This window comes from Ambystoma mexicanum, chromosome 9, assembly GCF_040938575.1.
Source record: "Ambystoma mexicanum isolate Mex_15411 chromosome 9, UKY_AmexF1_1, whole genome shotgun sequence".
In the NCBI taxonomy this organism is placed as follows: domain Eukaryota; kingdom Metazoa; phylum Chordata; class Amphibia; order Caudata; family Ambystomatidae; genus Ambystoma; species Ambystoma mexicanum.
In genome coordinates, this window is record NC_090931.1 from 242628854 (window position 1) to 242652461 (window position 23608).

At 44.6% G+C, this 23608-nt stretch overlaps 1 protein-coding gene across 2 annotated transcripts in view; it reads left to right on the forward strand.

Annotated features, from left to right (window-relative positions):
• The window catches only part of ROBO4 (roundabout guidance receptor 4), a 969314-nt gene that overhangs the window by 423290 nt on the left and 522416 nt on the right, over positions 1–23608 (forward strand). For both annotated transcript variants that reach the window (XM_069614539.1, XM_069614540.1), the window contains exon 13: positions 3690–3829. In XM_069614539.1, coding sequence (XP_069470640.1) covers positions 3690–3829 — 140 coding nt within the window. The remainder of the gene's footprint in view (positions 1–3689; positions 3830–23608) is intronic.

The following is a 23608-nucleotide window of genomic DNA, read 5'->3' on the forward strand; positions in this document are numbered from 1 at the left end:
GCCTGCAAGGAAGCAATAGAGAACTCACAGAGGTTATGCAAATCTCTATGGCCGAAGTTGGTCAAGTTGCTAACATGGGTCGAAGACAGAAGAAGAACCCTGCAAATAGTACCTCTGGAAAGCCCGAAACTATGTTTCAGAAGTAATGGCACGAGGAAGATGAGAGAGAATGCAAACTGCGGACAAATCTTTGAAGCCCCAGGAATGACACAAGGAACCACAGTTATTATGGACCGTTACAGGGCGTGTGGATCCAAGGCATATATAAGACTACCGAAGAACTGGGGAGGCAAATGCACACTGGTAAATGTCCACATCCCTGCACTAGTGATCCCAAAAAATGACCTGAATTTGGGTAGTTTCCCGAAAGCAGATGCTCAGCTAAAAAAAAGGAGATTTGTGGAACTGGTATCCAGGATGAAGAGAGAAAATTACTTTTCTACCAGATCAGAAGAGGCATTCCATGCAATCCCATACGAACACGGGCTATTCAGTCTCACCTCAACAGAATTCACCACAATGCTCGTGCCGCACATCCAAATTGGAGTGAATGCTAAATGGCTGCAGATAACCAGATGGGAGTTATTGCAGACCCTTAACACCACTATAAAAGGATTCAACGCGATCAGAGAAGAACTGAGAGCCATCAGACTGATGACCCTCCAGAACAGGTATATACTTGACATGATCGGAGAATCGTGTTGCACATTTATACCATCGCACGATGAAGAAAATGGAACCCTAACAGAAGCCATAAGTATGTTGACAAACCTAAAGAACCAGATGATCAACGAAAGTGATGAAGTGGATGATGACAGCTGGCTTGGAGCCCTGTTCTCATGGGTCCTGCAATGGATGGCAGACATATTCAAGATTCTGGGAGCCTTACTAGCAATGATACTGCTAGGATTTTGTGTTATCAAGATAATCATCACACAGTGCCAGAAAACTGCAAAGAAAGCCATTGGGATGAAAATAATGGTTGATGTCGAACCAGGGTGGAAGCCCAGAGACCTGACTGATGAAGAAATAAGAGAATTTGTGAAGGCCAGTGAATTTGCACCAGAAGGAACTAAGTTTACATATCCCAAGAAATGAAGAAAGTTTGAAGGAAAATGGATCTATTGGAGCCCAAATGGACAATGCCAACTAATGACCTGGAACAAAGATGAACCTGTAAAACCAGCAGGAAGTTTGAAAGGAGTGATAAAAATATGGACTCCCAAGACGCACATATTCACACCATCGTGTACAAACCCTGAAGCTGACGAGCAAGACATAGATGAATCAAGAAAGACGAACACGAAGGAGGACGCAGAAGTGGTCGATTAACCGACCAGAGGGGGGAGTGCAGAGGAGGTCCCAGACATGGTTGCACCCCTTCCCCCCATTACGAGGTACCAGGAGCATACTCGCCAAGGTATGTGACATATGAGGAGCAAATGAACCAACAAAGAGCTGCGTTGGGACTCTGTCTAGTGTACATCAGAACAGCCGTACCTGTTGAAGCACCCATAACCAGACACCCATGAGCTGCACATTACCCTCTTAGACAACCATACCAGCAGCAGAGACGCAAATGAAGAGTACCTACAGACGATCCATGAAGAAACCCAAAGAGTCTTAATGGAAGGCCAGTGGAAATAACACAATGGCCTGGACAGACTCGCAAATGAACGGAACCGGCTATCGAAGATAGCACGCCAGTGCAAGTAACTATGAAAGTAGATGTAATGGACACAGGAAAGAGACGACATTAAAACGTAAGGAAACATTGCTGTGAGTCAAGATGGAAGCAACCAACCAGTTAATGCGTGTAAATAGGCTTGAAATGCAAGAAGCTAAGAAACGATACTGCTTGTAATGCTTAGTAGAAGAATAGAGCGGCAAGCGCCAGCCATATATCTACCTCAATAAGGCGCATTATACAAGTGCGACTCCATTTTGTAAAGCAGAACTAAACTCAGGCTGCATGGGGCCCTCAAAGCCGAGATTCATATTCCAGCTAAAGCCAGAAGGGAAGAGCGGAATCGAAACTCAGCATGGAGCAGCTCATGCCGGGGAAATCGAGGTCAACCAGAGAAGGGGAGGAGAACGTCAGTTAACAAGAATCGAAACTTCAGAGCATACCAGCCTTCCCCGTGAATGTCAAGATAAGGGAGTCCCAGGCATGTGGCGAGGCCTAAGTAGAATTAAATACACTAAAAGCTGGAAACTGAAGCAGATTCATGGTGAACAGACACGTGACCAGCTGAGCACAAGGAGGCACTAGCGTCTGATGTCACCCAGTACCCGAGGATGCCATAACTTTTCCTGATAAGAGGCTACAGTTTCGAGGCCATACCCAGCCAACTAATTGACACATCGCCCAAAGATACTGATTGATAGAAAGGAGGCAGGGTGAATCCTAGGGCACGAGGCACCTGGGTGTCCATTCTGCATGATGCTAATTAAAAGTAGAGATTTACGTCTAAGGGTGTAACCTGCCCAATCACAATAGACCAAGTTATCTAGGGTCCTAGAGATCATAGAACCAATGGGACGTCGTAGTTGTCATGACGTCTATCACGCATGATGTAGAGGGTTGGACATAGACGCCCACCCGATAAGAGTTATCCAATCCGCAGGCTCAGTTACCATATACAGATATAGCACCTATACTTAAGTTACCTTTCCTGACCAATTATATTGCATGACGAGTTTTGTAGCGTTAGACGTCAATGATGACGAGTTTTATGTATAAAAGTTGCTGTTCAACTGAAGTTCGAGGAAGTCGGAGCGAGACAGGCGATAGCAAGGATGCTGATTTCCAATTGTTTCCCTGTTTGATGTACTTGTCATTAGACAGACTTCCCTTTGCCAAACTGCTGAGTCCTCCTTATTAAGTCGTGTTGGAGTAAGGGAATCCTGCACCCCCATTCCTCACATGGCGCAGCTATCTTGTCTTACAAGTGCTAGAGGGCGAGCACTGGCCTATGGGCCCGTTAGTGGATATCTCGTCCTCTTTTACACACTCATATTCTTTCAATCAGTTTGCTGAGTGCCTGACATTTGTACTGTTGTTAGAGATACTCTGGGCTCACAATTACCAGGTGTGGATTTGCAGGGACATGAGATTACGACTTGTCTTTGTTTCCCACTCTGCTGTGTGGTGTGGTCCATGCTCTATACTATATTGACTCGGAATGCGCTAGTACGCTAATGGACTGACACATTCTTTTACACATTGTTGGGGTTCAAGATCAGCATGAATAGTTACCTTCTTGCCCTGGATGGTCCCATGACCAGAAACAGTGACATCATCCCTACCCTGTGATCTCCCAGCCCCATCCTAACTTGTACTTTTTAAGCAAATATTGTTAATGTCCTAAATGTGTCCTTCATGCTACTAATATGTTTCTGTGCTGTTATCATTCTACGTGACCAACTTCTCAATACCATTTCCAGTCTCTTGCAACTTTCTATTAACCATGCTCTGATTATAAAGCACTCAGCAGCAGCACTGCATAGCCCATTTCTAAAGTGTTTCCTGTAAAAACACTATGTTTTCACTCATATATGTGGTTACTCTGGTCATTGGTGAGCTACAGCCCAACCGCTCCTACTTTGACTGAGTTGGTTTTGCATCCTGCATTTTGTGTCGTCTTTTCCAGTAATGCACATTTGTTCCTCTTACTTCTCTCTTACAGAATGGACATGAGCGATTCCCCTTGGCTTTCCAACACCTGGAAATCTAACTCTGCCTCAAAGAACTTCAGCTCCAGCACAAGTGTGAGCAGCCAGTTATTGTGGGCCGAAAGCAAAGACCCCATTGACTTTCATAAATCTAGTGAGTACTCTTCATATAACTACTCAGCTGTGTTTCCCAAAACTCAGTATTGAAAGGAGTGGTGCTGAATCGCTATGAGGTTACTATGAGTAACTCTGAGTAACCCTTGACTTACACCTGCAGAAGGCCAATAGGTTCAAAGTGAAGTTACCATGAGTAACTCTGACTTACCCTTGACTTACACATGGAGAGGGTGATTCAATTTATAGAAAACGTCCATCCCCATAACTCTGTCTTAGTCTTGACTTAAATCAAATATCTAATTCCACTGCAATTATTACATTAGTAAATCAGAGTTACTCTGTGTACCTTCTTTGTCAGTTATTCCCTATATGTGCAGTTCAATCATCTTTACAGCTAGTGATGCACGGCCTGGAATTTCAGATTGTGTAAGTATGCTACAATGCAAATTGTGTCTTCCTTAAATGTCATTATTTTGATCAAATAATCTACGGTATGCAGTAATTATATTGAATCCAAAAGAACTAATGAAAAAATAACGAATGAAAAGACTACTAATACTAAAATAACTAATTCTGGAAAAAACTAAAAATTGGGGTGTGAAAGGGAATAGTGATTTTGGGTGTGGGGTAAAGTATTATTACACAAAAGGGGGGCTTTGAGGGTGAACACCCCCCAAAAACAACGAAAAAGAAATTAGTTATTTTGGAATTAGTTGTTTTTTATTAGTTATGTTTTCATTAGTTATTATTTCATTATTTATAGTTGTATGTAACCGTAATCTACACAGTCTTTGGTAACTAAAAGATCTACTCTTTCTTCTGTGCGGTTAGAGATTAACTTGTCTGTTGATTTATGGGATCCAGGCTGGATTTTAATAATGAGTAAAGTAAATGGACAAAATAAATGTGTTAGTAAATAAAAATGTAGTTGTTTTGCAGTATTTGAACTAAAGATCATCTCGATCATTTTTTTCTTAACTTTATTGCATAAAAACAGCTCAATAATAGGCAGCATTATACTTAGTATATCCCTGACCTACACCCTCTTCATGGCCCTTACATTTACCTGGCCCACACTTTTGTAAATCAAATCATCTCAAAGTTCATATTCTAGTGGAAATACAGACCTCATAATACTTAAGAGGACTGTTGTATATTGGAAGCCCTGAAATAAAGTCGAGAAAGCCGGCTAAAGGGAAGTTGCTTTATTTAGTTATTAGTTCCAAGTGGTAGGGCCAGATAGGGTTAGGTTGTTGTAGGGTTAGGTTGTTCGGCAGAGGATGTTTTGGTTTTGGACTTCTGATGACTGACGAGAACCATTACTTAGTTTGAGTAGTGTAAGGGTTGAGAAGGAGGAAACTGACACAGAGGTGGCATGATTGTTGGCATACACCTTTATCTATTTATCTCTGCCTGACTCTAAGAGGGGTTTCCCTGACTCAACTAAGGATTCTGTCAGAATGTCCACACAAATTAAAGGAGTCCACCATCGTGTGTCAAAATGCCTATTTCTGTCCCTCACACTTGTAACTGCACTAAAGAAGTAGTGGATCTTCATGGTCCAGAAGAATGTCTCCCTTCTTCTGGAAAACAGATTATAGTTCCAATTAGCATGTGGAAACTTTACTTGAGAGAATGACTTCCTTCTCCAGATCTCAGTTCCTTTCCAAGATTCAAAACAAAGTTCCAGCTTGTTCCAGGAACATCATTCCTCATTACCCATCGTTTTTTCCACTATTGGGTTCCCGTAAAGTGCTTCCATTATCCAGGTATCTTGTTGTCAGTATTTTTACAGTGCCAGGGGAATGACTCCCTTCCCCGGGACTTCCTTGGCATTGCTTCATGGTACACATCAACAGGGTTATGGCTTCCTTCCCCTGATCTCTCTTGGCTTTCAGTTTCACAGTAGCAACGGGGATGTCCTCATTCCCCATGTGCTTCTCAGGCTCTTTACCACAGTTCACAAAGGATTGGGGAATGACTCCCTGTCCTAGGCCCTTCTCAAGCTCTCTGAGCCAGTTCATAATTCCATGGGGAATGACTCCCTTCCCTAGGCATTTCTGTAACAAGAGAATGTCTCCCTTCTTTTGGTTCTGTATTCTCACAGTTCTAATCCACCATGGGGAATTCTTATCTTCCTCTCGTCTTCCTCTCACCTTGTTTTACTGGCCTGTAGGTGTGGGTCCCAAACACATAGGATTCTGCTGCTTTTCTTTAGCAGGACTGGTTCACTTTCCTGCCAGGTACTGTGCCCAAGAAGAGGATTTGTGATGCTCCTATCAACTGGGTGCGGGTCCCCATCCCTTACTTCTCTCTCTGATTGCTCTGGTCAACCTGGCCCACCTCTCTGCCAGGTACTGTGCCGAAGAAGAGGACTCATGATGGTATTCTCAATTGGGTACGGGTCCCAGACCCATGTCTCTCTCTCTGACTGCTCTGACAGTCCTGTGCCAAAGAAGATATGATATGATAGTTTTATTATATAGCACCTATACACAATGTGTTTCAAAGCGCTTCAAGGCAAGGGAGGGAACAAGGGAAAATACAATGACATTCTTACAGGCCATGAACAGTAAGGATGTGAAATTAACTATCATACTCGGCCTGAGGACATTTCAGATAGTGCAAGAGCTAAGACATAGGGCCTCATTACACAGTAGGCGGTGAGCCATGGCGCTATTAGCGCCATGGCTCATGCCGGTAAAATACCGGCACTGCCTTGGCGGAAAGGGGATTTACCGCCCCATTCCAAGGTTGGAGGGGCGGTAAATCCCCCTTCCGCCATTGCCCTTCCCCATTCCCATTTCTGCCCCATAGGGCTCTATGGGAATGGGGGAGGCGCTAATTACGGCACCGCAATTTTGCGGTGCTGTAATTGGCTCCGAGGTCCCTTAGCGGGTTGGATTTTAATGCCTGCAAAAAGCAGGCGTTAAATCCCCCAACCCGCAAAGGGACCTCGTAGTAAGGCGGTAGGGATTTACCTGTAACGGTATTTTACCGGTACCGGTAAATCCCTACCGCCATCCGTGTAATGAGGCCCATAGATAAGGTAGGGAGGGGGAGAGTGGAAAGGAAATGGAAACAGACAGGTGACTACCGTACTAGGCCTGATGACATTTCTGGCAAGAGCTGGAGAAAAAAAAAGGTGAGGGAGAGGGGTGCAGAAAGGGAGAGGGATTGTGATGCTCTTCTCAATTGAGTTTGGGTCCCAGACCTGTGCTTCTCTCTGTTTTCCTGCCCCTCCAACCACCCTGGTCACCCAGGTACCTTTAGGGTTTTTGCTTGTTCTCTCAGGTCAGTCTTGGACTTTCTTGCATGCTTCTCTATGCTCTCCACAGCTTCCTGTGGCTCTCTGTGGATTGCAGTGACTACAGCATTCCGCTCCTCAGGGGCTCTGCATCTTGCCTTGGCAGCCCTCTCTCACCAGTGTTTTCACCGCGACACAGGACTTCCCAGCACGCCGGTCAGTCCTTCCTCACTGGACTGATTTGTATCCCTTCTGACAGCTCGCCTTGGTTCCAGCTAGCAACCGTGTTGCTTCTTCGCTCCGGTCGGTGTCTGCACTTGCAGTACCTCCAGGGTGGGGCCTCTCTCGTAGGCGTACTCTGTCTACAGTCCCTTCTAGTGGGGCACTGCTTCCTTGCTCAATGCTCCTTGAGGGAGGACTTCTCTCTCCTTGGAACTCTCGCACTCCAACTCCTTCCCAGCTGCAACCAATATCAGCTGTTCCCGACAATGACATACACATTCTCCCGTCAGTTTTATAACAGATTGGGTACACGCCAGAAGAAAAGTTCTTCAATTCTGTTGATGACGGCATTGTTGGTCCTCTGTGGGGTGAACTCATCCCTGCATGAGGGTCAGACAATCCTCTTGGTTTGATCTATCTCTCCTTTGTCCTAGTGTTCTTCCTAGCGGGGTCAACAGAAAGAATAGGATTACCTTATCGGTCTGGCTTAGATTTCATATCAGCATCATGACCAACAAACTTAGATGGACTGACGTAGTAGCAGTACATATTAGTATTGTCAGTGGAGCTCTTTACAGAGTTTGGGATCTCCATGATGGAAAACGGGTAGGGCTCCCTCACTAGAAGACCATTCTTATCCCTAAAGCAACCCGGTGATATTAAGGTTTTGTGGTATTGATGATTATCTGATCCGTACAGCAGAGTTCTGTTCTTATCCCCAAGTTGAGATGGTATGTCTTTCAACTTGAGGTTTTGCGAGCTAAAAGGCTTGCATCCCTGACCTGCACCACTCTTCCTGGGATTTGACCCCCATGAGTTCCTTCCATGTTGTATAGCCCCCGGGGGATTATTGAGCAGCGGTTGCACTGCCCTGCTCCATGGGTAGGTGGATCCCTCGTTGAGAAGTGACGCCAACCGAAGGTTTGTGACATTAGGTAGGGAAAACCCTAGAGTCATAGGACAAGATAGGCATTTTATTATTTTGGTTAAATAAAAGAAGATGGAAACGTCCAACTTGCATCTGACTCCTTTTTCTGGTTCACCACAGATGTCAGAAGGAAAGGTCCACTTGTTCCAAGGACAGGGATAGGAGCTTTAAAGCAGGCTTATATTATAGAAAAACGCTTTTTTTTGTGTACTAGAAGATATGAAAGGTGTGGCAGAGGTTTGTGCCCAACCCACTGGCAGCCAACCCACTGCTTCCTCACAAATGCACCATTCAACTGGTATGAGTACCATCTTAAATACAACATGTATGTTAGAAAGTACCCCACACCAGACAAAACTAACAGTACCTGTCAGGAAAACCTTTGAGGACATGCTAAACATGCCCCCACAAAATGCCACTGTGTACGACTCCCTGTACAGTACACTTTTGACAGCTATCTTGGGGATGGTGTCCCACCATTTGACACTGATCCATTGAAGAATTGGAGAAAAAATAAGCATCTCTGTCTCAGTCTTTGCAGATTAGCTTGTAAGATGGTGAGCTGCCCACCAACCAGTGTTGTGCCTTTGTATCATGAAAAGCAATTGAAAATATTGAGTGACAGAGATTTAGAGTCATACAATCTGGGTTCATATATACAAACAGTGCCTGTATTTGTTGAGGAGTATTATCGCTATTAGTAATTGCAATGACTGAGGGAAATAAAGAAAATATATTTTAGTCTTTGAAAGTCAGAGAGTGGTAAACCAAATGCAACACAATTAATTAACGCATATGATGTTGACAAGTATGCAGATTTGGGCCCCGTGGCATAGTGATATTTGTTGTATCAAAGGTCAGCTTTTCTAGGATTAGGGAAACATTCTAGATAGTGAGTTTTTAGAAAGAAAGGAGCAGAACAATTTTTGAGAGAGTAGCTTTTCTTTGCAGGACAACCAGGAACTTTTTTCACATAGTGAATTTTCTGAGAGAGTCAATTAGAATAACTGTTGAGATTTCAGGTTACCTCCTAGGGAGAACCATTACCATTTTGGAGAGAAAACCTTTTCTATAAGCCAGAGCCAAGACCATTTTTCAAATAGTGGACATTTTTTCGAGGGAATGACATAGCAGTTTTTCGTAATCATCCCAAATGACTGAAAAAAATGACTGAATGCATGATTTGGCTGAATTTCTGCCGTTTGAAAAGTCCAAACACCCGAAAAGTTCGACCAGATCATGCATTTGGTGCTGGGGTCTGCGGGGGTGTCCCCCGCACCCTTGCTCACTATATTGTGAAGGGGAGGTTGCAGGGGTGTCCCCTGCAGGCATCCTGAAAAAAAGAGGGCTGCAGGGGTATTCCCCGCACCCTTGCTCACTATATTGTGAGCAGGGATTGCAGAGGAGGCCCCGCAGCCATCCCCAAAAAAATAAAAATAAAAGGAAAGGATCCTGCAGCACCGGTTCCAGATCACTGTAGTGAATGGGAACAGGCATTGCAGGGACATTGCGAGTCAGCGCAAGGTAAATTGGGGGGTGGTAGTGGGGGCGGGGGCCAAGTTGGAAAAGTTCAGGGAAGAAAAGGCCAAAGGTTATTTCGGAAAAATTATCTTCTGTCTTTTCTCCCTCGAACATTTGGATCTCAGGCTTTCAACCCTGATCCAGTTTTTCAGAGTGCAGTCATTTCTGTGAGAGTGGGCTACAGTGTACAAGTGTGATTCCACTCAAGCCAGTCAATAGAATTTTAGCTCATACTGAATGAAAAGAAAGACACTTGTGTTTGTCACTCCAGCCAGCCATTCATACTTTATGGCCACTGGGACAGACAATGCCGGAAACAGGAATGAAGTAAAATAAATAAAATCCTTTATTCAGGAATCAGCTTGATGGATATATCTTCAGAAAAGCAACTATAAAAGTCCTGAAGTCCGGGAAGCTGTCGTTCCTTGATGAAAGTATGGATGTCCTCTTCTTCCTGGGTTGGAGGGACCAAGGCTCTTAATAGGCCCAGGGGTATTTTCTTTCCTTGATCAAAATGTTTGTCTCCTAGAGGAATCAGAGACAAAATGCCACTTAGCACTGTTTCTGCCGGTCTTTATGGGAAAGGCTTGTGCCTCTGACCAATCACGATTCTTGTTGCTGCTAAGTTGAAATACAGTAGCCCCACCCCCTTCCCAACCAACAGATTTCCATTGCTGCCGTAGTCTATTGCTGCTGCCACCACGATGTTGAGAAATGTTATCCCCTTTCCATCCGTTGCAACAGCAGCCCTGCGGGCTGGGGGGCGCAGCGGTCCTCGCTACAAGCTTGGAGGATTCATCCTGATCCTGCCGCAGGTTACAACTCCTGGTAAGTGTGGTGTTCGACCATTTCATTCCCAGAGCGGGAGACCTGTCACTCCTCAACTTTGTCCCACAAGTTCATGTGCTTGCTTGTCCTTTTGGGGCTCAGCAACTACAGCCGTTCCCGGATAGGAAACGCAGTCACTCCAACCTGTGGCCAGCTGTTTTCCTCACGTGGTTGCTCTGCTCTCCCAGCTGTGAGATCCGTTCTGCCAACGTCAACATTCGGAATACCCCTATGGCTAGTAGACACCTCAGTTCGATAAATGGGTACCCTGTTACAAACCCGCACCGAAGGACCTTGCCGGTCGGGCAGGTCAGTGGATCGTGAAAGATAGTCCGGAACAACTTGGAAGGAAGCAGGTTTGTACAGCGTATGGGAATAATTAAAAGGCTGAAGGGTCACAAACCACCATAAAATCCAATGGTTGGAGTCCTTCTGAGTCGACAGCCACTGCAGGGGAGCATGGTCAGTGAAGATGGTAAAGGGACGACCCAACACATAATAGAGCAAGGATTCCACTACCCATTTTATAACGAGACTCTCTTTTTCAATCATGGAATAGGCCACTTTGTGAGGAAGTAACTTGCGACTAATGAAGGCCATGGGTTGTAAGTGATCCGTAGATCCCTGGGAGAGGAACGCACCCAGGCCAGTTCCGGATGCATTGGTCTGCAGGAAGACGTGTTGTGGAAAATCTGATCATCTTAACACTGGAAGAGACGAGATGATGCTCTCGAGATCCAAGAATGCCGCTACTGCTCTCTCATCTGAGGTGAGATCACCTGAGTGGGATGACTTCAGGGCCTCTGTGAGTGGTGTCACTATGTTGGAGAATGACGATAATATCCCATGAAACCTAGGAAGGTTTGTATAGACTTCTTGTTGGTGGGTAGAGCTAATCATAGAGTGGCCTTGACATTATTCACTTGGGGACATATTTCACCCCCTCCCTCGGTGTCCCCAAGGTATTTGGTCTCGCTACTTGCTAAGAAAGTCTTTTTCGGGTTGATGTCTAGTCCGCTGTCTTCATGGTTGTAACCACTTTACCAAGGTGTTCCTGATGTTTGGGCCATGTACGACTGAGCACAATGATATTATTCAGCTAAACTAAGGTGTAGGCCTCGTGAGGTACTAGTATCTTGTCCATAAGGTGTCAGGAGCAGCGTGAACACCAAAAGGAAGGACTGTGTACTGATATAGTCACTTTGGACTTGAGAAAGCAGTTTTCAGTCGGTCTTCCTTCTGGAAGAGTATCTTCCAGTAGCCTTTTGTTAAGTCTGTTGTGATCAGATACTGTTCCACTCCCAGTCGGCTTAGTAGGTCGAGAAGATCGAATTAAGTTGATGAAAGACCATGCAAAAACTAACAGAACTGTCTCGTTTAGGTACCAAGACTATAGGGGAACAACAGAGGCTTGACAAGGGTTTGATAATGCCCATTTTTATCATCTCTTCAATTTCCTTTTGTACCTCTTCGCTCTTCGCTTCTGGTATTCAATAGGGTCTTATCTGTATGATTTTTACGGGGACTGTATCTATGGAATGTTCTACAGGTCAGTTTTTCTAGATAAGTGAGAACAAATCTGGGCCAATGGTTTCAGGATCTGAATGACTTCCTTTTTGGACTGGTGCATAGCATTCATACCGCACTGTACATCTTGTAGACCCGAGTGCTCGCCCTCGTGGAACTGTTCAGTCTTGGTTTGTTCAGAGATGATCAAAGATATGTTCTTTGCTGGGTATTTCCACTCCTTTAATAGATTGACATGATAGTTTTTATCCTTGTCCTGTATATCTGGCAGGAGAACGAGATAGTTCACAGTCCTAATACCGACTTTACGGTGTAAGGCCCTCTCCACTGTGCCAGCATCTTATTGCTACTAGCTGGAAGCAACACCAGTACCTTGTCTCCAGACTTGAAGATTCTCATTTTGGAGGAATGGTTGTTACACTATTCCTGTTTCTCCTTTGCTCGTCACAGATTTGTTTGGGCAAGATTGTTCAAGGTATCTAGGTGGGTATGTAATTCATCCACATACATGGCCAAAGGTTGGTCATTCCCCTTCTCCCAATCTTCCTTGGTTAGGTCCAACAGGGTCATAGGGTGGTGTCCGAACAGCAGTTCAAAGGGAGAGAAAGGGAGAGAAAGCCATTGAGTACTGTGGCCTATCCCTAAGGACCATTAGAATCCAAGGAAGAGCCTGATCCCAGTTATTGCTGCTAGGTGCAGAGACCCGTTTCACCACCCTCCCATTACTGTTTTTTTCCTCCCCACCACCCCTCCAGCACTATCTGAAATGTCGTGAGGCCTAGTATGATAGTCGCTTGTTTTGTTCCTCCCCTCCCTTTCTTCACCCCTCTCTCTCACCTTTTGTTTTTCTCCGGCTCTACCAGAAATGTTGTCAGGCCTAGTACGGTAGTCGCCTGTCTGTTTCCATTTCCTTCCCACTCTTCCCCTCCCTTCCTTATCTATGTCTTAGCTCTTGCACTATCTGAAATGTCGTCAGGCCGAGTACGATAGCTAATTTCACATCCTTACTGTTCATGGCCTGTAAGAATGTGGTTGTATTTTTCCCTTGTTCCCTCCCTTGCCTTGAAGCGCTTTGAAACACATTGTGTATAGGCGCTATATAAATAAACTATCATAAACGATCATATCTGTTTTATAGTTTTATTGTAACATTTGACCAATCCGTATGGCTGAGGATGGTACACTGACGTCTTCAGCTGCTTTATGTTCAAGAGTTGATAGACCCGTCCCATTATGTTGCAGGGAAGTTTTTTCCCTGATCGCTTATTATTTCCTTAGGTATTCCAACTCGGGTGAAGAAAGGGATGAGTAGGTGACAAACCTGGGGAGCTGAGGTTCCTCTCATTGGGAACACCTCGGATAACGAGTGGCGTAAACCACCACCTTCAAAAGATACTGATATCCACGACTGGATGGGTCGAGAGGTCCCACAATATCCCTGCCTATATGTTGAAAGGGTTCTTTGATCAAAGGATTTCCTTGAAGGAGAGTATTTTGGGGATTAAGGGGGTTGGTTTTCTGGCAGATAACACACACTTGGCAATGATCATTGACTTCCCTATATACGCCCGGCCAATAGAACCATTTCAGTACCCTTTCGAGAGTCTTCTCAGAGGTCAGATGGCCCCCCCATTGGTTCGTCATGCATGAGTTGCAACACCAACTTCCTAACGCGGAGAGGGACTAGCAATTGTTTCAGTTCACTCCTATCCTTTTTCTTAATCTTAACAACTTGATAATATAGACCAACTTTCTCCTCAAATGATGGTCCAGTAGTTCCTCTGTATGGTTTCATCCTTAAGCGCTTGTTCTCGGGCCCTCTGTAGTGTGCGATCAGTCTGGCTTTCTGCCCGGAAGGAAGCCTCGGGCCCCTCGGGGAGCCAGTCAATGGCAGTGACCGCTATCCTTTGAGTCGCCCACCTCCTCTTCTCCTCTCTTCTATCCTGTTTCTCTGGGTTTTGAAACGCACTGGCTCCTGTATGGCCTCTGTGGAGAAGGGTGCCCTCTGTAGCCAGTCCTTCTCGTTAAGGCATTCCCTGAATGTAGGGAGATTGGTATCCAACAACACAGGGTTTGGCAGGGAAGATTTTATGGCGGCCCTCACATCCAGTGTGTGATACATCACAACTAGAATAACAAGCCAGGATGGATATGACCAGATATCCTCATGAACACAGTTAACCGGTATTCTTATCCCATACTGACTTTTGTTACCACCAACTTGGGGGTAATGGCTGTTAACGCCCACTGTCCAACAATGCCTGGTTCAGTTTTCCGTCAATAGTCACTTCCACCGTATATGGGTACGATCTTCATCGCTATTCCTGGGACTGTAGTATTCCTACTTCCATTGGTTCAGGCTTGGTCCGTCGTCTACAGAACCTAGCAATGTGGCCCCACTCCCAACACTAAAAACACTGTGGTTGTATTGAGGGGGAAGGTCCAGGAAATACATGTGGTTCTTGCTGCGTCATCCTTTGCTCAATAACAGGCCAACAACTCATGGTGGGCTTCTGGGCCTCTGCTGTTATCGTGGTTGGGTGTCGGCTGAAACCTGCCTTCCAAAATAAAGTTGCTATTATTGATAGTTTCTGATAAGGTGGGGCGATGACGTTGTCTCAACCATCTCTGCACAGGACAAGCAGGGTGTCCACAAACTGTTCCAGTTGTATTTTCTCTACGACGTTGACCACTGTAGCTGAGGTGGGTTGTAACCACTTCTCCGTCAAGTCCTGGATTCTATAGTACAATTGGCAGAGTGTTTCCCCCTACTTGAGCTTGACTTCCGGATTTGTATGCGATATGCCTCGTCGTCCCTGCCAAGCCTTTCAGGGATGGCTCCTTTTATATCTCCATAAGAGGAGTCGCCAAATGGACTTGTCGCTTGGTATATGCCTTGCATGACACCAGTGAGCAGCAGCGCTATATAATGTCCCCTCCTCTCTGGGGCCCATCGGGTAATTCTGGCCACTTGTTCAAAGTTAGTGAAGAAGGAACCCGTGTCTTCCCCATGTTGGTACTTTTGGAGGACACCCGTAGGGACAACAGGATGTCCTCTGGAGGGCTCAATAGCATTGGTGATCTATTTGAGCACTTCCTGGTTCTTCTCATGCATGGTCCTTTGTATCTGGATGGCCTGTTCGAATGCCTGGCAGTCGTCCTGGGCATGATGGCTCTGCACTGGCAGCAGCTGAAGCTGCTGTTGTGCCTCTGCAAGGGTCTTTACAATGCCTTCCATGATGCGTTGGCAATCCCACTGCTGCCACCAAAATTTGTTACAGACAATGCTGGCAAGAGGAATGCTGTAAAATAAATAAAATCCTTTATTCAGGAAACAGCTTGATGGATATAACTTCAGAAAAGTAACTCACAAAGTCCTTAAGTTAGGGCAGCTGTCCCTCCTTGATGAAAGTATGGATGTCCTCTTCTTCCTGGGTTGGAGGGACCAAGGCTTTTAATAGGTCCAGGGGTATAGTCTACTAGAAAAATCAGAGACCGAATGCCACTTATTAACGTTTCTGCCGGTCTTTATGGAAAAAGGCTTGTGCCTCTGAGCAATCATGATCCTTGTTGCTGCTGAGTTGAAACACGGTAGTCCCGCCCCATTCCCAACTGACAGATTCCCATGTCTGTCATAGCCCATTGCTGTTGCCAGCACGATGCTGCGAAACCTTATCCCCTTTCCCTCCATTTCAACAGCCACCAGGTGGCCAGGGGGTACAGCGGTCCTTGCAGCAAGTATGGGGAATAGACCCTGATCCTGCCACAGGTTGCGTCTCCTGGTAAGTGCGGTCTTTCACCATTTTGATCTCGGAGCGGGAGAGGTGCCTCTCCCCAACTTTGTCCCACAAGTTCATGTGCTTGCTTGTCCTTTTGGGGCACAGCAACTGCAGCCGTTCCTGGATTGGAAACGCTGTCACTCCAACCGCGGCCAGCTGTCTTCCTCGCGTCGTTGCTCCACTCTCCCGGCTGCACGGTCTGTTCTGCTGACCTCAACATTCGTAAGACCCCTCGGGCCAGTAGACACCTCAGTCCGATAAAAGGATACCATGTTACAACCACACTGAATAACTTCACTTAGATTACTTATTCAACCACATACATAAACTGTATCTAACAATGACAAGTGTCAGAAGCATCTTGTGACATGGCAGACCAGATGGAGCCTCAAGATTCCTTGGATCCCCCATTCAATATAAGCTAGGACCCTTGACAGTGTTTGTAAGAGCTGCTTTGCTGCAAGGGATGACCCTTAAAATGTTTTCAAGGAGCGGTGTTGCTGCAAAGGAGTGGCTTCACCACATGGGATGATCTTCAACTATATTTTGTGGTGCAGTTTAGCTACAAGGGATGAACTGTAACTTTTGTTGTTTTGTATTTCTTTTATTTTTATGGGAGTAACAACTGGGAAAATATGATTGGAATTTAAAACCAGGAATTGAAAAGAAATCCGGAATGGATACTGCCTCACTCTGCATGCTTCAGGTGGGTCTGCCATGTAAGAGCATGGAACTGCCACAGATTTGCCACCATTACTTCCCGCCTTTCAAACGGTATTGACACACTCTATCCAAATGCTGCACACCTGGGAAAAATCCCATTCCCCATGCACAGACCGACTGCTGGTACCTGCAGACCTGGAAACTGCAGCCTCTCTGCCGGTGACAGGGCTAGAGTATGGCCCTGCTGCAGAATAACCTAATTGTCTGAAAATTATGAAGTGTTCCTCTCCTGGTGCCTCAGCATGCTCGTGGTCCAGAAGTATGGCCTCTGGACTGACCCACAATGACCCTGCAAGCTGTGCACTTTACAAAAGCAGTGCAATGTTACCAGGCCACCACATTTTATTTTTCCTGGGCTAACTGGATAGCGCCCTGTGGGATGTTGGCAGTGACAGAAGTGCTGCCTGGGTTGGTGGCACCAGTGGGAGCAGCTACTCTTCCACATTGGGCTGCAGCTCTTGTGCAGACTACATTGGTGTGTGCTGGTGCTCTTCTCCCTGGACCTTCCCCTCAGTTTGCACCACAAAGGTTTTCCTCTCTTAATTTATATATTCTGCCCCCGCAACCATCCTTCCTCCTACCTTTTTGCTTCCCTTCCCACCTTTGTCTTTTTCTCCCCATTTCTGATAGTTGAAAAAAGAATCAATGGTAGTTTGAAAGAATGCCTAACATTGATTCAAACATGCATCAAGGGTGGAATTAGAGCGGCAGGTGGGAAGCAAGGAGACAAGATGAAAATGATTGATCTATAACAAGTCTTGTTTAGATCTGTGAAATTCCGGTGACAACACTTGACAACTTTGAGGTATGGCTTAAATCCAAATTGCTGGAGAATATAAATCATTTTTCCACATTCTTTATTCTGTCTTTGATGCATTTTGTAATCATTGTCAGGCACCCTTTCAAACTACTATTGATCATTTTGTCCCATCTTTTATCCCACAAGCATAAAACAATGCATTCAATCAGTGGTATTCCCGAGTCTAAAATCTTTAAAAAGAATTTAGAGGAAAAAATAAAGACTATGGTGAAAATCAAGGAATGTTTTTCATCTTACAAAACTACAAGGAGCCCTCTCACTATATAAAAAAGCTATTATGAAGCAAAAACCATTTAACTGCATAACCAGATTAGCTTGCCCACTGACAAACTTTGAAACTTTTTTCAATAGATAAATCTTTTATTAATCCTTGCTGCTCATACCGGGTTTTATAACCCACGGATCAACCCGCTAATGAGATTAATGAATTTTTCATTACTGAAGTTCAGAAAATCCATGGAGGCTTACAAGGTATGAAAACCCCTGAGTTATCCAAGATGCCTAATGTTGTTCCACAATTTTACTTCACTTTCTCTTTTAATGAAGTCTCAGAAGATGATGTCCTTCTTTCACTCAATAAACTCAAGTCCACTTCTTCACATGTAGATGTGCTTCATTCCTTAGCCACTGAAAAAACTCATGCATGATTCTTGACCAAGCATATCACTCATCTTGTTAACATATACTTTAAAGAAGGAAGTGTTCCTACAGGTCTAAAGAACATTCCCTTACCCAAATTCTAAAGAAGCCTACACTTGACCCATCTGCATTCAACAACTACAGGCCTGTTGCCGGAATCTCTTAGCTAACATCTTTGAAAAAGTTGCTATGCAACAGCTGATCAATTTTGTGGATTGGAACCACATTTGATAGTCATGTCGGTATTCACACAGTTCAACAATATTTTCTGTAGTGCAATGTAGTTACAACAGTGTACATATACATAGGAATTAGAAGATCATGGCGTGGAGGCTGAGGGAAAGTCATTTTCGGATAACATCTGACATAAATAACTTCTAAAAGGATACAGAGGTCCATTCTATTCTTTGGTCACAAGTGTCAGATATTATTGGAGTACAAGGCAACCCACTAGAATGGCTCTTTAGCTTTCTTTCTGGTACATCATAGGCAGTACAATATGATCTTATTATCTATGACTTTTGCCCAATCAGGTGCTATGACACCCAGGGCTCTTCTCTTTCACTGTTCTGTTTAACATTGTATGCTGCCCTTCAACATTATTGGTAAGTCTAACATTCAATTCCACTCATATGCGGATGGCACTCAGCCGTTCCTCAAGATTTATGGTCCTAATCTCAACTTTGATCAACTTCATATATGCTTAGAAAATAGTAATAGGGGGCTGTCAATCAATAATCTTCAACTAAATCCCTCAAAAATGGGAATCATGCTTTTGAGAGCTAAACCTCTACTCAAAATCCATCTTAGAGATGCTCTACGCCCTAAGCTGTTTGGTCTCCCAAAAAATTATGCCAACAAGGTCAAAAGTCACAAAGTCTGGATTATGCTGTCTGCATAAATATCAGTTATATTGCCATCAGGCCACTCAAAATGCAACCGTGTAGCTTATTCTCAAGCTTCCCTGTTTCTCCCGATTCTATAGTCAGATGTTTTTTGCATTGGCTACTGAATTGTCACTGTGTCACTTTTAAAATACTTTGTTTGGAATTTGAATGTTTATTCGGCTTAGCACTTACCTTGCTCCGTTCCTCAACTGCTTTACTTTTGGATAGATTCCCATCTCTCGTCGTGTCACTAGAGGTGACAGAAATGTTTCTGTTCAGGGCCCACGACCCTGGAAGGATCTCTCTACCCACATCTGCTCCATGAATTCCCGTTTTAACCTCCATAAAAATGTGAAAACTCATATTTTTGTCCGGATCTATTGTTTACACTGGTTTTATGATCATACGACCAATGTTTATGTTCCCCTTTTTATGTTTCTTCTTACTGTCGGTACTCTTTCAGTTATGCACTTATAAATAAAACATTATATTACATTACAAACTATTCCTGTCCCGCCTGTATCACTTCCTGTTTCTACCAGCATGCACACGCTCTCTCTTCCTCTCTCTCTCTCTCTGCTCTCAGGCACACCCTGTTTACAAACAGGAAACAGGAAGTATGTCACCCAGTAACTTTTATATATTGAGCTGATTTCACGTGCCTAGAGCCAATAGGCATACATTTTTTTGAATTCACAAAAGTGTGGAAGCCCCTCTATTGAGAATGTAATTTGCACAAAATAACCTGTTCTATGGATGTATCCCACTCAGGAGGGTCCACAACCACTTTTTAGCTCACTGCATCCTTCATAGAGGAGAAATATCCATTAAGATATTAGTCTGGTCTTCTCCAGAAGGGCAGTACAGCACCAAAATGATGGGCAATTATCCTCTGAACAAGAGTACTACCAACAACTCCAGACACATGTTTCTGCCATGCCGCACCTCATCAGATCCTTGCCTCTCTCAAACACGCTGTGAAGATTCCACTTGATACTTCGGTTTCTGCAAACTTTCACCCTATATCTCTTCTTCCACTTCTTATGAAATTGCTGGAGTCTTTCGTCAGTCCTCTTCTCACCTCCTTTCTTGGGGAATCCTCTGTTTTCCATCTGACTCAATCTTGGTCCGTCCACCATATGGCACAGAGGGGGTTCTGGTCTCAGTTGTGGACTACCTCGCTCGGATGTATGACCAAGGCGGCGTGGGAGCTCTGATATTGCTTGTCCTTTCTGCCGCCTTTAACACTCTCGATCATGTCATCCTGCTGGGTCACCTCGCTGGGGCTGCCCTCTCTGGCGTCGTCTTGGAATGGTTCATGTAATTTCCATCTGATTGTTCTCAGTCTCTTTCCCACCTTTCTGGTCTGCACCCACTGCTCTTGTGTGTGGTGTTCACCAAGGCTTTGTTATTTCCCCAATGTTGTTCAATGTTTATGTCCAGCAAATTACCAAACTCATCTTCTCCCACGGCTTCTCTTGTTACGCGTACGCTGATAATACTCAGATCTAAGTTCAGCTAGACCTGTCACTGCCGGAAACCACAGTCAGGTTTAGGACATGTCTTGAAGCCGTGGGGAAATGAATGTGTAACAACTGGCTCAAACTGAATGGGGGAAGACAGAGTTACTGGTGTTGGGCCCCTCTACTGCTGCCGCTGACTGGTCACCTCTTTTCTAGCACCACTCGCTTGGCCCTTGCCTGTACCCGGTGCCTATGGTCAAAGACTTGGGTATTAAAATAACATCATCCCTTTCAACGGCTTCCCACATTAGTCTGTTCTGTCAGACGGGGCCTCTTAAACGAAAAATTCTTCATAGGCTTCTTCCTTTTCTTTCTTCACATCTTCTTGCCCTTGTGGTTTCTGCTCTGGTTCTGTCTTCTTTAGATTACTGCAACTCCTTGTTTCTTTCAGAGCTGGCATATCTGATCCGGCGGCTGCAGATTTTCATATTTGGCCCATCTTGCCCAGCTTGCACTGGCTCCCAGTTGAAAGGCACGTTCAATTCAAAGCCCTTTGTTTAGTGCATTGTGCGCTACATGGAATTGGAGCATTGTATTTGCAGGCTAAATTCAAGTTCTGTGTTCCTCTCCCTAGCCTGAGGTCTGCTGAAGCTAACTTGGTTGAGGCTCTGCATTTTAGACTGACCTGAGTTGGTGGCCGGTCTTTTTCAGTAAAGGGCACCTCCCTGTGGCATTCTCTTCCTCTTTCCCTCCGGATGGTGGATGACTACTTGCCATTCAGGCGCTCTTTAAAAACATATCTTTTTTAGTTTTCTTGCTCCACCGTCCTGTTCAGGTTAGCACCAAGTTGTCTTTGAGGGTTAGTTAAACATTATACGTGTTGGTAAAATAAGATAAGATAAGATAAGATCAGTCAGGTGAGGCCGAGCCTCTCTAAGCAGCCCTGCTGGGTGGCACCAGACTGATGTGCAAATGGATATTTCTACTCTATGAAGGGTACAGTGAGCAAAAATGTGGTTGTAGACCCGACCCTCCTGAGTGGGGTACATCCCATAGTTATAGTTATAGTTATAAATAAGTAGAGGGCCTCCCACACTTTTGTACATTATGGAACATTTGGATTTCTACCCTAAGTAATAGAGTTCTCTTTAATAATATTATCACAGACATGGTATTCAGTGTTATTAGTCAGTGGAGTAACTTTGCTGAAAATGTTGGGGGGATAGGGGTGGGGTGGAGGGAGGGCAGATGGTGGCTTCAGCCAAATTGTTCAAAAAACTTTGGTCGAATGGTAGATTCAACTGAATTCGGTCACCGCCATTAGTTCTAAGCCGAAGGTACCAAACATGAAGAGCTGGTGTTGCGGGGGTGTCCCCCGCTCCCCATTTTCGGTATTTCTGGCTTTGGGGGGGTGTCCCCCACTTCCTCAGGATTGGTGGCAGGGGAACCAACAAAAAAAAAGAAGAAAAAGGGAGCCTGCTGCGTCAGATCCGACATGCGTTAGATGGATGGATCTGACGCTGCAGGGTACAGGAGAGGCGGCGGATGGAGAAAAGGTAAGTAGGGGGGGTTTATGGGTGTGCTGGCAGTTTCGGGGGACATGGGTTTGGTTTTTTGTACCGAGGTAAAAACGTATTTGCAGCGAAAATTACTACGGTCAATTCTGCCGTGATTTTGTACGTGGGTCAAACAACCTAAATCCCTGAGGGATTACACTAGACTACTACACCACAAGAGTCCATTGCTGACTCTCTGTTATAACTTTCATAATACTGGTGACATATTTTTTAAATTCAATTTGGCCCCCACACATCTTCAGCCGGCCTGCCATGCACCCAGTGACACAAAATAACATTCACAAACTTAATTCCAATAAAACATACAAACAATGCATTATTTATCATTCATTCAGACACACAAGTCAACACACATATGCTTGCATACACTCTCACACAAATGCACCCAGCTCCTCCATTGACATATACATATTGTGTGCACACAGTGTATGTACATATACAATAACACACGGAAACAGTGGCACAACGTCCATTGAGCAGACCAGACTTTATCACCCCCTTATCCCTGAAATGATGGGCTAAGTTGACTTGACCTAGCTGAACTATAAAGCCATGGCCGAAAGGAACAGATTCACTGGAATGTCAGCAATTCCCTTGCTTTTTCCTTTTCATTCAAAGGCACAAGCCATCTGTTAATGCAGTGCAGTGGGTGACTAAGTATACTGGTATCAATTTTTAAATGACATATATTTCCAAATTTGGGTTCTGCACAGCACCTTATATATGTACTTGCTGACAATTTTAATCAGTCAGAATCTTGTAGAAAAAATATAAGGTATGCTTTCCTTTTTTCAAATGGCTCCAAGCAGTGGAGTACCGAGCGGGAGAGGCAGGGAGGGCAAGATGCCCCCTGTGGCTCTTTTAAGAGCCAGACCGGGACATTTGTGATTGGGACACCTCTCCGGTTTGGCACCTCAAAGACGGCACCCAACGGCAAAGAGGTCCCTCTGGCAGGACAATGTGTGCTGAGCAATTCCTGCTCAGCACGCTCATTGTCCTGGCAGCAGGACACCTTACCCGTTCCAAGGAGCTCCGGGCAGCAGAGGTCCTCACGTTGCTCTCTATCAACAGAGCATTACAATGTGACCCATTAGGCACTGATGGCAGGGAGGGGGGTACTATTAGCAGGGACTTCTGTCCCTTTAGAAATGTGAATGGGAGGGAGTGATCAGAAGTGAGAAGGGTGCGTAATGTTACATGCTTTATGAAATAATGACTATGGCTTTAAAACCGATGGGGGATTTGTTAGGCTCACATTAATCTACATGATGCTATTGTGACTTTGCATGCAGATTGGGGGGAATAAAACTAAAACCATACTCCCATTGCTCAACCTATTTCTATGACCATATATATAGTGAATGGTTAGTTTACTATGAAAGGCTAGTTTATTAAGTAATGTGGTTTGTTTCCATGGCATTGCGATAAATAATTATTTAAGCACATGAAATGTAAAGCAAAACCTTAATAAATATCTATATCTCATAAACCTGGTGATGTGCGCAGTAATTTAAATTGTCTACATCCCAGTTTCACCATTTAACCAAGTATGTGGTCCTGAGCAAATCATTTAATCACATTGTGCCTTATCTGCAGCTCTGCAAGTGACTGATTCACTTCAAAGCTTATGTTAATGTATCATGGTATTATAATGG